This window comes from Nelumbo nucifera, chromosome 2 (assembly GCF_055504915.1).
Source record: "Nelumbo nucifera cultivar China Antique chromosome 2, China Antique-T2T, whole genome shotgun sequence".
Taxonomy (NCBI): domain Eukaryota; kingdom Viridiplantae; phylum Streptophyta; class Magnoliopsida; order Proteales; family Nelumbonaceae; genus Nelumbo; species Nelumbo nucifera.
Genome location: NC_142650.1, coordinates 82,817,957 through 82,832,332, shown reverse-complemented (window position 1 = coordinate 82,832,332; position 14,376 = coordinate 82,817,957). Strand labels below are relative to the sequence as shown.

Genomic DNA, 14,376 nt, shown 5'->3' with positions numbered 1-14,376 from the left:
GAGATGATTGCAATCACCAAATTTCAGGAGAAACTTTAGCAATGATATTAAAAACTTCAGGGGAGGTTTCAGCAATTTACCCAAAAATAAAGATAATCAGACATTTTAATAATGGTGGCATCTCAATGATTAAATTTCCACCATAACACACCAAGGAAAATACGAACTAGTAAGAATCACTGTACAAGAAAAATGATGAAATTTAGGATACCAGTTATTTTGGAATGAGACAGTTAATTTGACAAATACTATTATGTTCCTGGGATATAATATTTCTACGGTCTTCCTCAAGTTAATACACTGAAAAGAAAACGATGCAAAAAAAGCACATTAAATTAAACGTCTGAAGGACTAGTGGGGATTTTTACAACACTAATGTTTTATTGCACAGAGAATACAAATAAAAATGCAACCTTGCCTCAATTCTAATCGACCGACCACAGACAGTTCTCAGCCACAAGTGATATACGATGATAAAGATTAAACTCGCCCATACTTAAGCAAAAGGATTCCCACCAAGAGATGCAACAGGTCCTTGTGAAGGAATATTCCTGTCAAATAAGCACACTAAATGTTTAGCAAGATTAGAATATAAACCAATTTACCCTATACGTTAGTCTGGAAACGGCACTAAGGCCAAAAGCATGGCACATTTATTGAAGGACAGCAACCATTTGATGGACCTCATTTAGGAAGCAAGGCTAAAACGCCACTCGCACCACATTTATAGGACTTATATTATTTTTATTATGTTTAATTATTTTATGATGCTTTATTTGTATAAATTAATTTTGAAGTTTCTTTTGATTACTTGTAAAATGTGTCTCATATAACATACACATTGAAACATGATCAATGGTATTAGTATCAATTTATGTTATATGTGTCACACATTAATATATTCTATTCAGAATACACCATAATGCAGAACATATCATTTGTTGTGTCTCATCCCATAACACACACTACAGCCTTCAGAATGCATGAACCACTATGCTGGTGTGGTGTGTTCTGAGATGAGCCACACCTTTTCCAACCACAGAATACGAGGAAAATGATAAATTACCATGGGGTGTTTGCCAATCAATATGCATTTGTTTAAAGAAACAAAACCATTCATATTGCCAAACACCCTCTAAAGAGAAAAACAGGAAAAGTAAATTGGATAAATATAATCAACAACCACATCAATGAGTACACATCTGCTGTGACCAGTCATAGCACTTCCTTGCTATCCTCCTCCCCAATCAAACAGACATGCTGGCGGCCCCCTGAAAATTCAATAAATCAATTGCTTTTTTTGTTTCCATCGCTGGCATGTCCTTTAGGCTGAGCTTGGAAGGAGTACAAATGCAAATATGAAAAGCGCAAAACCTTATATTTTGTATTATTTTGTATGTATTTACGCTGTACATATTTGCATTTGTACTCTTTCCAAGCTGAGCCTTAATTTGGGGGTTGCTAAGAAGTGCTGGACCAAGTGAAATCTAGGTTGGTGCACTGCCAGCATAACTAAGCATCCATAAGGCATAAAATTTACCAATCAGGTAATATAATACCATGAAAGAAGAAAAGCAACTTACGGCAACTGAGAGCTTGGTACTTGACCAGCCATGTAAGAAGCTAAGCCTCCTTGAGAATGTAACATAAGGTTAGATATATAGCATAAAGATGAATGAACCAATAAGGGACTTCTATCGGAACCAATAAAGTGACTGAAACTTACCTTGTGGAGTATTTGGAATATAAGATGTGACTGGATTCTGAGGAAACCAAGGTTCAGGTAGGCCACTGAGGAAGGCAGGTGGCAACTGGGGATTTGGTAGTGCTGTCTGCAAAGAGCTCATATCCAAGAACTGCACGCAAAAAATGAATCAGCAGGAAGCAAGACAATTGGAAATTATATTGTAAAAAACCAAAACAAAAAACATGCACTAATTTAATTGAATATTCTACTCCAGAAAAAGAAAACCACATGTGCTTCTAAAACACAATCTGCAAGAGAGAGACTTAGGGTTTGTTTGGTTTCCAGAAATAGGTGACTGGAATCAGAATGGCATTCTGATTCCGATTCCTACTGTTTGTTAGGGAGGAATGGGATTCCCCATATGGGGGGAATGGCCATTCCAGCCCCACCCCCCCCCCACCCCACGCCACCCCACCCAAAGGATTGGGATTCCTATTCCATAGTCTGTCAAGAAGTAAAAAACTCGTGACAAAAAACCCCCCAAACCCTAATATTAATAAAATAATAAATATTACTAAATTAATATTAAGATAATAATAATATATTAATAATAAAAATAATAAAAAACAAATATATTATTTATTAAATTATAATAAATTAATAAATTATTAATACAATATAATAATAATGTAAGAATAAAATAACAATATATTATAAAATATTCATAAATTAATGATATACAAAGATATTAATTATTAAGTACTACTAAAATAATAATACAAAGTAGTAATAAAATAATAATTATATATTCATAAAATATTAATAAAGTAATAATAAACAAAATAAATTATTAATAAAATATAATAGAATATTAATAAATTAATTTTAACATAATAGAATATTAATAAACTAATAAGAAAATAATCATAAAATAATAAACTATTAATAAAATATAATAATAATATTATTATTAATGTAAGAATAAAATAATAATATCTTTATAAAATATTCACAAAATATTAATAAAGTAATAATAAACAAAATAAAAAATTTTCAGTTGATTCCAATTCCAATTGCTGATGAACCAAACAGCAACAATCGGAATCCAATTCCGATTCAGATCCTGTCCGCAAATGAAACAGACCCTTGAAAGAATGAGAAATCATATATAAATCTTTTGAGAGAGCTTCCCTAGACAAATCAATTCTAACTTGCCTTGTAGAGAGATGATGTGGGCATGTGGCTGATCTGAACCATCTATTGGACTACGAACTCCTGGGATTGACCAAGTGTTCAGTCCCCAAGTCCACATGTCAAACCAATAACCAATCGTTTTACATGCCAAATCCATATTTATTTCACAAGCGTAGAATTTCTGGAGAATTTCCTGTCTATGGAAGAAAAACATACACTCCATTGACACCGCCTATACACTTCTCTTATACAACCTCGAAAGCCTAACTATTCCCTTTTGAACTCAGGGGGATAATCACAACATAAAGCAGCTACTTCAGGCCATCTTATTGCTGTCCTAGAAGAAGATATCATTTGGAAATGCCCATGACCATGAGCTCCAACCAAAATCATTCATTTAGGGGCCTCCTATAAATACCTTTGAAGTGATCCACAAATGCCCCAACAATATCAGACTTTTGGGTGAGTCACATCATCAATCACAAGCTCAGAGACAGGTTTTCCTCCTTAAATTTAGGCTATGTTTGGTTTCAGCAACCAGATGTTTACTGTATTCCTATCTTCCTTAAATAATAGCTCCTCCAACTGCTTCCTTAAATGCCATATTTCCTCTTTATCCCTTTGCTCAAAAGTCCCTTCAATTTCCTTAGTGTCCAAATCCTCAATTCTGCCAATCACTTCTTGTTTTTTCTCTTCAAGTCTTCCAAGCTGATGCAGATTCCACTCCTTGATTCTAGATTTTAACTCCTTTAGTTTCCAACGAAACTTCATCCCTTCCCAATTCACCCTTGGGTTACCTTTTTTTTTTTTTTGATCAATAACACTTTCATTAATTCATCAGTAGAAAATTTACAAGTGGAAGACAAACACACTTATCTTCCAAGAGTCACAAAGAACTTCAAGAAATGAAAAAAGAAAATACAAAGATACAGAGATACTAACGTTACAGCTTAGCCCAAAACAAAGAATCCCTTTCTGCCCCTTGTTTTGCTAAACCGTCAGCTAGGGAATTAGCTGATCTTTTAATCCAATACGTCAACTTCCATCTCCTGCACCAGCCATTTGAATTTCCTCTTCTCATTATTATACTTCCATAAATCATTTTGATCTTTAGTCAGCCACCCTATCACCACCTCTGAATCCCCTTCAATTATAAGTTTCTTGATGTTCAATTCCTTAGCTTTCTGGGCTCCTTCCATAACTGCACATATCTCAGCTCTAAGGGAGTCACCCACTCCAATTGGGCCTGAGAACATAGCAGAGATGACCCCATTTCCATCTCTAAAAACACCCCCGATCCCCGATTGTCCCGAGTTTCTCCTACTACATCCATCAAAGATTAATTTCAAGAATCCACTAGGTGGGGGGTTCCAAGCCACACTCATTACTGACTTGGTTTGCGTGCAATTTGCAATTTCATCCCACTTCCTCAACATGTCATCCACAGTGTAATTTGTGAATATTTCCAAAGATTTCAGCCACTGTACCGCCCTAAAATGTATGATAGCCCTCAGATCTGCTGTTCCTCTCTGAGTTTCTGAGAATATCCCGGAGTTTCTTTCTTCCCACAGTGTCCAACATACTACAGCCCTTAGTCCTCTCCACATTGTCCTTCCCCTTTTTAACCGCCACCTGAAAAAGGAAGGTGAGAAAAGGCCCTGCATGTCTGATGGGGGATTCCAGTTGCATCCAAATAAGGAGAAAGCCCAATCCCACAATGACCTCGCGAAGTGGCAAGACACCATTAGGTGAAAACCAGTCTCCCCATCTGCTTTACACAGAATACACCACTGAGGTGACAAGCAAGTATTGGGTCTCTTCTTTTGGAGTAGATCACCAGTGTTGATTCTTTCCAAATAGGCTTCCCAACAAAAACTACCAACCCTAGGAGGTATAGCTCTGCACCAAACCTCACCAACAGGGAAAGGGGACAAGACAGGACTGGTGGACTGACTTAAGACTTTGAAGAACGAAGCACAAGAGAAAATGCCATTGGGGGTAGGTGTCCAAATTCTAGAATCCACCCTAGTGGGGTCTAAGACAACGTTATCAAGAAGTGCAAGAAGGCTCGAAATACAGTCGAAGTCTGAGTCCCTCAAATCCCTTCTTAGACCCAAGTTCCACCCAATCCCAGAAGTTGAAGACCCTTGGGTTACTTTCATTCCACCAATCTTTTACTTTCCCAACAAAACCCGGGTGGTAAAGCCACATGTTATTAAATCTGAAAGGAGTTGGGCCCCAGCTAAACATCCCTTCTTTATTGATGGAGATAGGCCAATGGTAAGAATTTAATCTAGGAAAAACTATGGAAATTAGATCTCCCCAATGTTCCTCCCAATCAGCAGTGAACAAGAACCTATCCAACTTGGAGCAAATAGGATTTGCCTAAAGATTAGACCAAGTAAAATTATTGTGCAAGAGAGGCAACTCCTTTAACTCAAAGGTATTAATGAACTCATTAAACATCCTCATGCTTGCAGCATTTCTTTGCCTCAGCTTATTTGTCTCCCCAACAAATCTAATCACATTGAAATCACCACCAAATACACCACAGTCCACCCCAAAGCCCCTAATGTCTCCCAATTCCTCCCACAAGCCTTCTCTTTCTCTATACCCATTGAGGCCATAGACATTTGTCAAGACCCATTCGAACCCATGACCTCATCCTTCCCGGGAGAAACTAAGCCTCCCGAGGAACCCCAAGATGGACTCATGGCCCAACTAATTCCCCTAGCCTTCCACACACTTCTAGCCCACTTGATGTCAAAACTTGTTAGTTTAGACTCCTAAAGAAGCACTAAATCCAGATTTTCTTTCCTCAACACTTCCTTTATTCAAGATCTCTTTCTTGCACTCCCCAAACCTCTAACATTCCAACTTATCAATTTCATGCTTGCCTAAAGCATCCCACCCCTATTAGTTGACCTCTAATTACTTCCTCTTCTCCCCCCTTTCCTCTTATTGAATTCCTTGTCTCCTTCCACATCAAGACGCAATCTCTCAGCCTCACTCAACTTCCACTTTTTTTGAAGAATCAAATAAAAAATAATTAAAAAAAAGATAAAGTACAGCAGGAGGTGGTAAGATATCACCAGCAGCAAGAAACATCCTCAAAAAACCCAAAAAAAAAAGATCCCAATAAAACCACACCTTGTAAATAAGAGATTACCCAAACTACACTGAAAAAGGTCGAGGGACACATTAATAAAACCCTAAAAAATCTAGAAGCCACCCCTCAACTCTAATAAAAGCAAGAACCCTTCCAGATGCCACATCAGTCTTCATCTGTAAACACTCCAACTGTGGCCTCTCTATCCACCATTTTTTGTATATCTACCTTACCTGAAATTACATCAACAACATCATTTTCTTGCCTTAGCCATAACAAACCAAATTCAGGGTCGACATCGTTCACCTTGCTTTCTTGTTGTTCTTTTAACGAAAGGGGGTCCCATGGCTAAGCTTGCACTGTTACCTCCCTACGATCAGTACCAATTTCCCATTACCTCACACCCTTTTCCTTCTGTAAACCCATTTATATTTTTTTGTAGGTCCTGTCCCTGCCAAGCCGAGCTTTACTCTTGAAAAGATCTTTGTCGCATGCATGATATTGTGAGTTCTTGCATTTCGTGATTTCTTGCTGATTAACCCACTAGGTTGATCCTTCTCCTTCTCTTCCGCTATGCTCCCTCAACCCAGATCAACACCCAGCCTTCCAATCTCAACCTCCTCAAAAATCATGCCATCTTCGACCTGATTTTCAATCTGTCCATCAGAGGACTCAACATCATCTGTGTCTTCCTTTCAAATCTCAACTTCCTTTTCCAGAACTGTCACCTTCCTCTCTTCTAGCTTCTCGATTTCAACAGAGTCCAGATCTTTCAAACTCAGTGAGATTGGATAACCCAAATCGTATCTATCCTCTACAAGCTTCATATTCATGACCCCTAGATCAGAGTGAACATCAATCCCGCCAAATCCCCCACTCACCTGAGAATTACAGTTGTCGTTGCCAGTCACAGTAGAAAATAGACTGTTGTTGGGAGTCTCTTCTGTACTCAAACAATCACTTCTTACCATGTTTGTCAAACTAAGCGATTACCATATTTTTCAAGGCGCCAAGGTGAGGCTAGGTGACGGGGGCGCCTTGACACCTAGTCGCTTAGGTGGGCACCTAGGCATCACCTAGGCAATGGATTTTTTTATGTATAAAACATAGATCCTAGGGTAATTCCCTAGGTATCATAACCATATTTCCTTAATAATTATTCATAAGTTTCATCAGAAAAGTATAGAGTTCATGTTGAAGTATAGAAAAGCAACATATTCATGAGAAGAAAAAGAAGGAAAAGAAATTTCAAAAAATATAGGGGCTGAACCCTTATTTTTGACATAGGAAAAGAAGAAAAAAAGTAGTAGTAGTAGTAGTAGTAGTAGTAGTAGTAGAAGAAGAAGAAGAAAATGTGTTGATTAGACAAAATTTCAAGTTCTTCCTTACTTATTGGTTCAGGTTTTGAAGTCTTTGGGGGTTCAATACAGCATTTAGCAGTGTTTGTGTTGATTAAACCCTAACAAATAAGAAAATAATAAAAAGAAATTAGTATATAAACACACAAAATGAATATTTTAGTTTAATAATGTCTATTTTACAATTATAATGTCAAAAAATAAAGAATAAGAAAGTATTTTATAATAGAAAGTACAAAACTGCTTGGTGATTTGGCAAGGCAAGTTTCAAAGGGTGCCTCACCTAGGCATCGCCTTGACAACTATGGCAATTACCCATACCCAACTCTCTTCCTCTCCTTTTCTAATCTCAATCGATGCAGTCCTCCTTACCACTCCCTTTCTTTTCAGATTTGATTTTTTAGGCCTTAGAAACTTCCTCTTGTCTTCTTTTCTATTCCTGGATTGAAATCCTTTCCTGTCATTTTGCAAGTCGCTGCTGGCATCTTGAGTACCAAATATATTTCCTTTTGCTCAAGGCAAAAACTTCAGGCTACACATCTTATTTGCTAAAGTCTATGGAAGGATTGCACCACCAAGCTTATTGTCACCCTCGAGCCCTTGTAAATAAACCTATTTAACTAAAGTCTCTGAGTCACTAGCGACCTTACCTTGATACCTCTCATCATTCGTGGCTTCCTCTCACCCTCCTCTGAAATCTCCTGCTACATCTCCTCTGTCTTCTAAGATCCCGTCTGAGGAAGACGTGACACGATTGGGAACTGTGTTTGAATCAGTTAGGTTGCTTGGGTTTATCAAAGGCACAAGAATCATGTGGCTACTACAGAACTCACGTGAATTAATAGCTCCCTACAGTCTATTCTTTTGAACTGCTGGCAGACCAGCTGGTTCACTTAAACATATTTCAGTCCTCTTCTCTTCAAATGGTGGACCCCACTCACTAGCTGACTCACCCCCTGTGATTTCTACTTCCCCATGCGAGCCTCCATTTTTATTAACATCATTCATTTCCCCTTGTGCATTCGACTCTAGAATTCGAAACATCTCCCTCATAGTCTTCCTAGCTTCCTTCACAACCTCCACGTCTACACCCACCTGTGCGTAATTAGATGCACATGCCTCACCACTTATAACCTCACCAACCACATCATCATTTTCAACCTTCGTCTTCCCAAACCAGAGCAACGTTTCCACTTCCAAAGCCAAGCACACCCTGCTCCAAAGACCTCCGACATGCAGCATGAAGGACATCAGAATTGCCTCTGGCTTGACTCCAGCAATCCTCATGCGTAAAGCTCTCAGATCACTATTGTTGAACGAAAGAAAAGCACCTCCCATCGTCGTTGCAATCTGCTCAATAATGGGTCTCTTCCAAATTTTGAAAGGCAGACCCACCAGATTCAAGTGGAAGCAACAGTCAAATAACTACAAAGAGTTCATTGACGGGAACCATTTCTTGATTGTCACAGTTCCGTCTTGCATATCAACAGTCTCACAGTCCACCGTCCTCTTCCCTGCATCCAATATGGCCTTCTTCTCATTAAACAGTATGAGAACTGTTGTATTCTTGATTCCCAGCTTCTTTGTTACGTCTTCTCAGATTCTTGTCCAATCCATTACTTTATTTTTTTGCTGTAACCACAAGCCTTTTCTCCCATTCTCTCTTCTCTCCATTTAACCAGAATTTTGGTTTCATAGTAGACAAAGCAATCGTCACACAATCCCTGCATTTGCACTTACCTTCGAACCTTAAGCTCTCACATTCTTCCTTATTTCCTTCAGGTCCTCCTTCTTTCCAATAGTTTCTACTGTTTCCTTTTCCTCTGGCTATGTTTCTCTTTTTACTCCCCCAGCTTTTGCTAACCACGGCATGAAGTTCGTTAGCAATTCTTGTCCACCCTTCCAGATCCTTACCTTCTGGCATAATGATCATCTTCTTTTTCCACTCTCGAATCTTTATTCAAGCGACACAAACCATCCTTTTGCATTCCTCATCCTTACCGCAGAGTATTCTTTGTTCCTCGATCTGAACGTCTTTCCATTCCATTCTCCAACTTACATTCACCGCACCATCCAGAAAACTTTGGAACCAAAATGCCGCCTCCCCTACTAACGTAATTGTACCTTTCCTGCCTTCTTGAATTTTAACTATAAACTCTTATTATGAAACAGCTCGTCCATTAGAAATTCCTCCCTTTCCACCTTGAGAAATCTCTACCGGCTCCTAACTGGCGAAAAGTTACCATCCATATTCTCAGACGAAGACGAAGATAGACCCACATTTAGGTCTATCAACTACCTTACCTCTTTTTTCCTTTCCCTCATTTTTCTTTTTTTTTCTCAAAAAAAAAGGTTTTAAATCATTAGGGTTCTTTATTTTGCACCCAAGCCTCGCCACAAAATCAGCCACCAAATCTTCCTTAACACTCTCTTCCCCATCCCCACTCAAATCTTTCTCCTTTCCCTCTTCTTGGGTTCCCACCCTTTCTGAGCTTTTTACTGTTGAGGCCTCCCCTGGTACCTTGCCACTATTTCCTTCTTCCTTCTCTAACTCTTTCCTTTTTAATTCTTCAAAGAATTCCTCTATCAACTCCCAAATTCTCCCCCCCCCCATTCCTCATCCCCTTCCATCTGCTTCCTCCCCACCATTCCCCCAACTTCAGTGGTTTGGGCAAACGGCTTAATGGCAAGTTGGAGGACAGGCATCAAAAACAGAGCAACATATTAGTACAGAAAACCAAATTCACAAACTGACCTTGATTAGCCTGAGGGGAAACCTTAGAAGAAGCAATAGGAGTTTTGGATAGGAATCCTTGTTGAGTTGTTTGGGCCTCACTAGCTGAACCCTGCAGGAAGGTTGGGCAAAATTTCAAAAATTTCCTCTCCCCTCATCTGGGAATCGCATTCCCTATTCTAGAAAATCTGCATTTTCAAAAATCAATCTTGAACCCTAAATCGAACCAAATTTGAAAACAGAAGCAAGAGAGGGATATACCTGATACGGAAAAACAGTATCTCCCAACGAAGGTTTTCATGCCCAAAGAAAATACTCCAAAAACTGCTCCCACTGAAGATGACACAGTGAATGTTGGAGCAGAATCAACAGTGTTCGTCCAACGAACCGAACCCTTCGCAAAAATTAGCTGGAGGATATGAGCAAAACTTCAAATCAGCCTTTCCCCAAAGGCAGATATTAAGATCTGATCTTGATCACTCCTGCTTGAGGAGGAGATCGAACTAGTAGTTATGGCGACGACAGGAAGGAGGTGACAAAGAGAAAATAGCGCAGTCTCACTGGATGCTATGTTCTCTCTCTAAAATTGAGAATGTGATCTTCTAATAGGCTGCCGCCCCCTCCTCCTTCTATAACCTTAAAGGGATCAGCTCCTAATCCCATTAAGAGTTGCTGATCCAAATCATATTTGAATCTGAATTCCCTTTAAGTGATAAGGATAGACCCTTATCTAATCTGCAAATTAAATCAGCCATCTCCTAATCTTATTAGGAGGTTTCCAGATCTAAATATCATTTAGATCTAGACTCTCTGAGTGGATACGCTTAAGACCCTATCCTATCTGCTAATCTAATCTCAGATCCGCCCCTTAATTTAACTGATCAAATCAGTCCAATTCGAAATGGGCTTTAGGCCCATGAAGTCTTAGTGCTCAGTATTCTTCCAAACTGCTGCCCAGTTGGGCTACTTTGTATGGCGTGGGTCCCAAACATTGATCTACACATCAGCCACATGGGTTCAGCCCAGCCTTTGTTACAAGGCCTGGCCAAATACACTATTATGGACAGTGCACCCCCTGAGCCCATCACATGGACTCTTAATGAACCCAACAGATACATTAAGTGGTCCCTACGCCGAGCCACCTTATAAAAACCCAAGGACTGTGAGCATATGCAAGATTAGCCCATCAGGAATTACCCTCAATGGTCTTACACTTAACCTCTCAACCCATAATGATCATGCACTGCCTGACAAGAGAGAACCTCTCCCTCGGCTGCAAGGAACAGTGTTGCACTCTCTACTCACATGGATCCCGGGAATTAAAACCTTTTTGCAGACATTTTGAAACCATAATATATATCCATATATAATATATTTTGCAAAAACAAATTTCAACGATTGAAATCAACTGCCGACAGTCTTGGTTTCCATCAGAGAGAGTGCATCCCCAATCATTACCTTTGTCCGACAAAGGGATTGATCCTACCACTATGATCACCCACTCAGATAAATTCTCGGACTGTCCCAACATACCCAGGTTTTGACCCCTACTAAGGATCTCACTGATTGGCATATCAAATACAACCCAATCCGACACCTAGTGCAATATCATAATCGAATCTAGGGGTCAGGTGTAACTTTCCAGTTTTGTCCACTAATCACCAAGGTCCAAGGCAATACTGGAAATCTGGTCCGGTTTAGGGTTTCAAGTAAACCTACACTGCATGTACCTCGGGTCTCACCCTAGCAGCTGAGACAGTCCACTGCAACACTTGGCGGCACACCAGTGTTAGCCTTAGCAGGATAAATCTCCCCAGACTTATCCAATGGCTGTGAACATTCTAAACTAACACAAATCCCATTAAGTGTCCAGTTTAAGGGTATTACACAGAAACACACCACAATAACATGAATCAAATATGTACTTTATTCATTTACAATAAATGTCATAATGTACATCAGTCTGATTGAAGCTAAGGGCATACAACTGTCTAACACTGCTTCCTCCCCACCATTCCCCCAACTTCAGTGGTTTGGGCAAACGGCTTAATGGCAACCTGGAGGACAGGCATCAAAAACAGAGCAACATATTAGTACAGAAAACCAAATTCACAAACTGACCTTGATTAGCCTAAGGGGAAACCTTAGAAGCAATAGGAGTTTTGGATAGGAATCCTTATTGAGTTGTTTGGGGCTCACTAGCCATCCCAGAGAAGAGGATCAGCCCAAATACTTTCAGATAATAGGTAATAGGTGCAAAAGCCCATCGAAGCTGTTCCTACTTGCTACATTATCAGATAGAACATTCTTTAATGAATTTCTTAAGATGATTTTCATACCTCTCCAGTAAAAAATGGTTTTGAACCTACGCATGGTCATGAGAAATCCTTCTTGATTGGAATTGTGATGTTGACTAAAAATATCAGAGATCAAGCTGGAGGTGTCTAGTATGTAAAGGTATTTTTTTAAGTAGAGAATACCGCCTTTGTAGTCCCATGGGCCCACTGCCTCATCATCCTTACATAGTTGTATCAGTCGCTATATTTATGGGCTCCCTTCTCACCCATTGTTCTTTTTCTTTATATAAATCTCTTCTCGGCCATTGTCTTCATACTTGTATTAGGACTTGTGAAAAGGAAAAGGCGACCCTAAGAGCTCACCATGTTTAATATCATGGCCTAAAAGATTGAAATAGGAAGCAGTGAATCCAACAAAAATATCTTACAGGAAAGGTCTGATATTTTAAAAGGTGTGAAAGGCGTACACCTAGAGGCATGCCTCAAGGCAAGGTGCCCCCAAAACACCCTGAGGCATATGCTAGAGGCCTTGAAACCTCTGAGGCATACACCCCATAAAGTATTTTTCATGAGGCTTGTAGAGGCATACGCCTCATAACACAGAAAAAAAAAAAAAAAAAAAAAAAAAAAAAAAAAAAAAGAGAAAAAAAAAGAGAAAAGAAAGAAAAGGGAAGGGAAGGGAAGGAAAGAGAAGGGAAAAGAAAGTGGGTCAGGGACTTTTCCCCCCAACCCCTTTTCAATAGAGCTGTAATGTGGGTTGGGCCGGTGGCAGGCCAGCACGGCCCAGAGGCATGGAATGGCACGGCACACAGGCTATAATTGCCATTGGAGGGTACCAACAGCTATAATTGCTTTTTTGTTTTGGTATTTTAACTAAAATTCCCCCAAACAGCTATAAACCGCCACTAGGGGTATTTAAGTATTTTGGATCATGGGAAGCAAAAAATGACTTAAATGCCACCCTAACAGCTATATCATTTGCAATATTTTCCAATAATCTAATCCCATTGTAATTTTTATCTTCAATTTATCATTTTATTAATTTAACTCCATTGTATTATTTTTTTCAATGTATTTTTTTATTTTTTTGTACACATTAAATTTGAAAGAAATAAAATTTGTACAATTTTTTCCAAAGTCTATATTCATGTTAATTTTCTGCTAGTATATATTACTTTTTATTTTTTCTAATTTTTCTTAGTTTAGGAAAATGGGAAAGGAAAAATACAAAAAATAGGCTAGGCCTAGGCCCGGCCCGGCTAGGAACCGGGCCATGGGCCGTGCTAGGCCTAACCTAGGAGGGGGACCATGCTGCCTAGGCACAGCCCACCAAGGCCCAAGGCATGGCATGACATGGAGCGGATGGTGTCTGGTCTGCCTTCAATCTGTGTCGTAATGACACGGTACAGCCCACATTACAAGACATGGAACGGACCGTGCTGCCTAGGCACAGCCCACCAAGGCCCAAGGCATGGCATGACATGGAACGGATGGTGTCTGGTCTGCCTTCAATCCGTGTCATAATGGCACAGTACAGCCCACATTACAGGTCTACCTTTCTTTTCTTTACAGGTCTATTTATGTTAAGTTTAAATGGCTGAGTAAGGATATGGTGGTTCATTACAACTGGGTGAAGATGACTGCTAATTCCTTTGCTGATGGGTTAGCAAAGCAAGGGGTGAATAGGGATTCGATTTTATTTTTTCCTTGTACTCTTTGATGGGGAGTTAAGTCTTTTTACCTCCCCTTTGTACCTACGCTTCACATAGTTTCATATCTTTAATAAAGTTTCTTGTTATTGATCAAAAAAATAAATAAATAAAAAGTTGATAGCATAACAATTCTATCAATAAGATGAGTAGTTGCAGCTTACCATATTGCTAGGTTCCAGATTAGAATCATACGAAAGATCAAATGGATTTGAAGATTTCCTATCAGTAGCATGTGATGATAATCCTCCCTATGAAAGCCAAATCAATTCATTATTCAGACAGAAA

General features: G+C 39.2%; 1 protein-coding gene across 4 annotated transcripts in view; it reads right to left on the bottom strand.

Annotated features, from left to right (window-relative positions):
* Nucleotides 1–217: 217 nt before the first annotated feature.
* Nucleotides 218–14,376, bottom strand: part of ZIGA4 (ARF GAP-like zinc finger-containing protein ZIGA4) — a 32,718-nt gene continuing 18,559 nt past the window's right edge. For 2 of the 4 annotated variants that reach the window (XM_088897134.1, XM_010247492.3), the window contains exons 11-15: nucleotides 14,253–14,339; nucleotides 1,727–1,856; nucleotides 1,584–1,632; nucleotides 1,184–1,271; nucleotides 218–551 (exon numbers count right to left, since the gene is read on the bottom strand). In XM_088897134.1, the coding sequence (XP_088753260.1) occupies nucleotides 1,232–1,271; nucleotides 1,584–1,632; nucleotides 1,727–1,856; nucleotides 14,253–14,339 (306 nt within the window). In that variant the 3' untranslated portion in view covers nucleotides 218–551; nucleotides 1,184–1,231. The remainder of the gene's footprint in view (nucleotides 552–1,183; nucleotides 1,272–1,583; nucleotides 1,633–1,726; nucleotides 1,857–14,252; nucleotides 14,340–14,376) is intronic. The other 2 variants (XM_010247493.3, XM_010247491.3) reach the window with 1 other exon arrangement.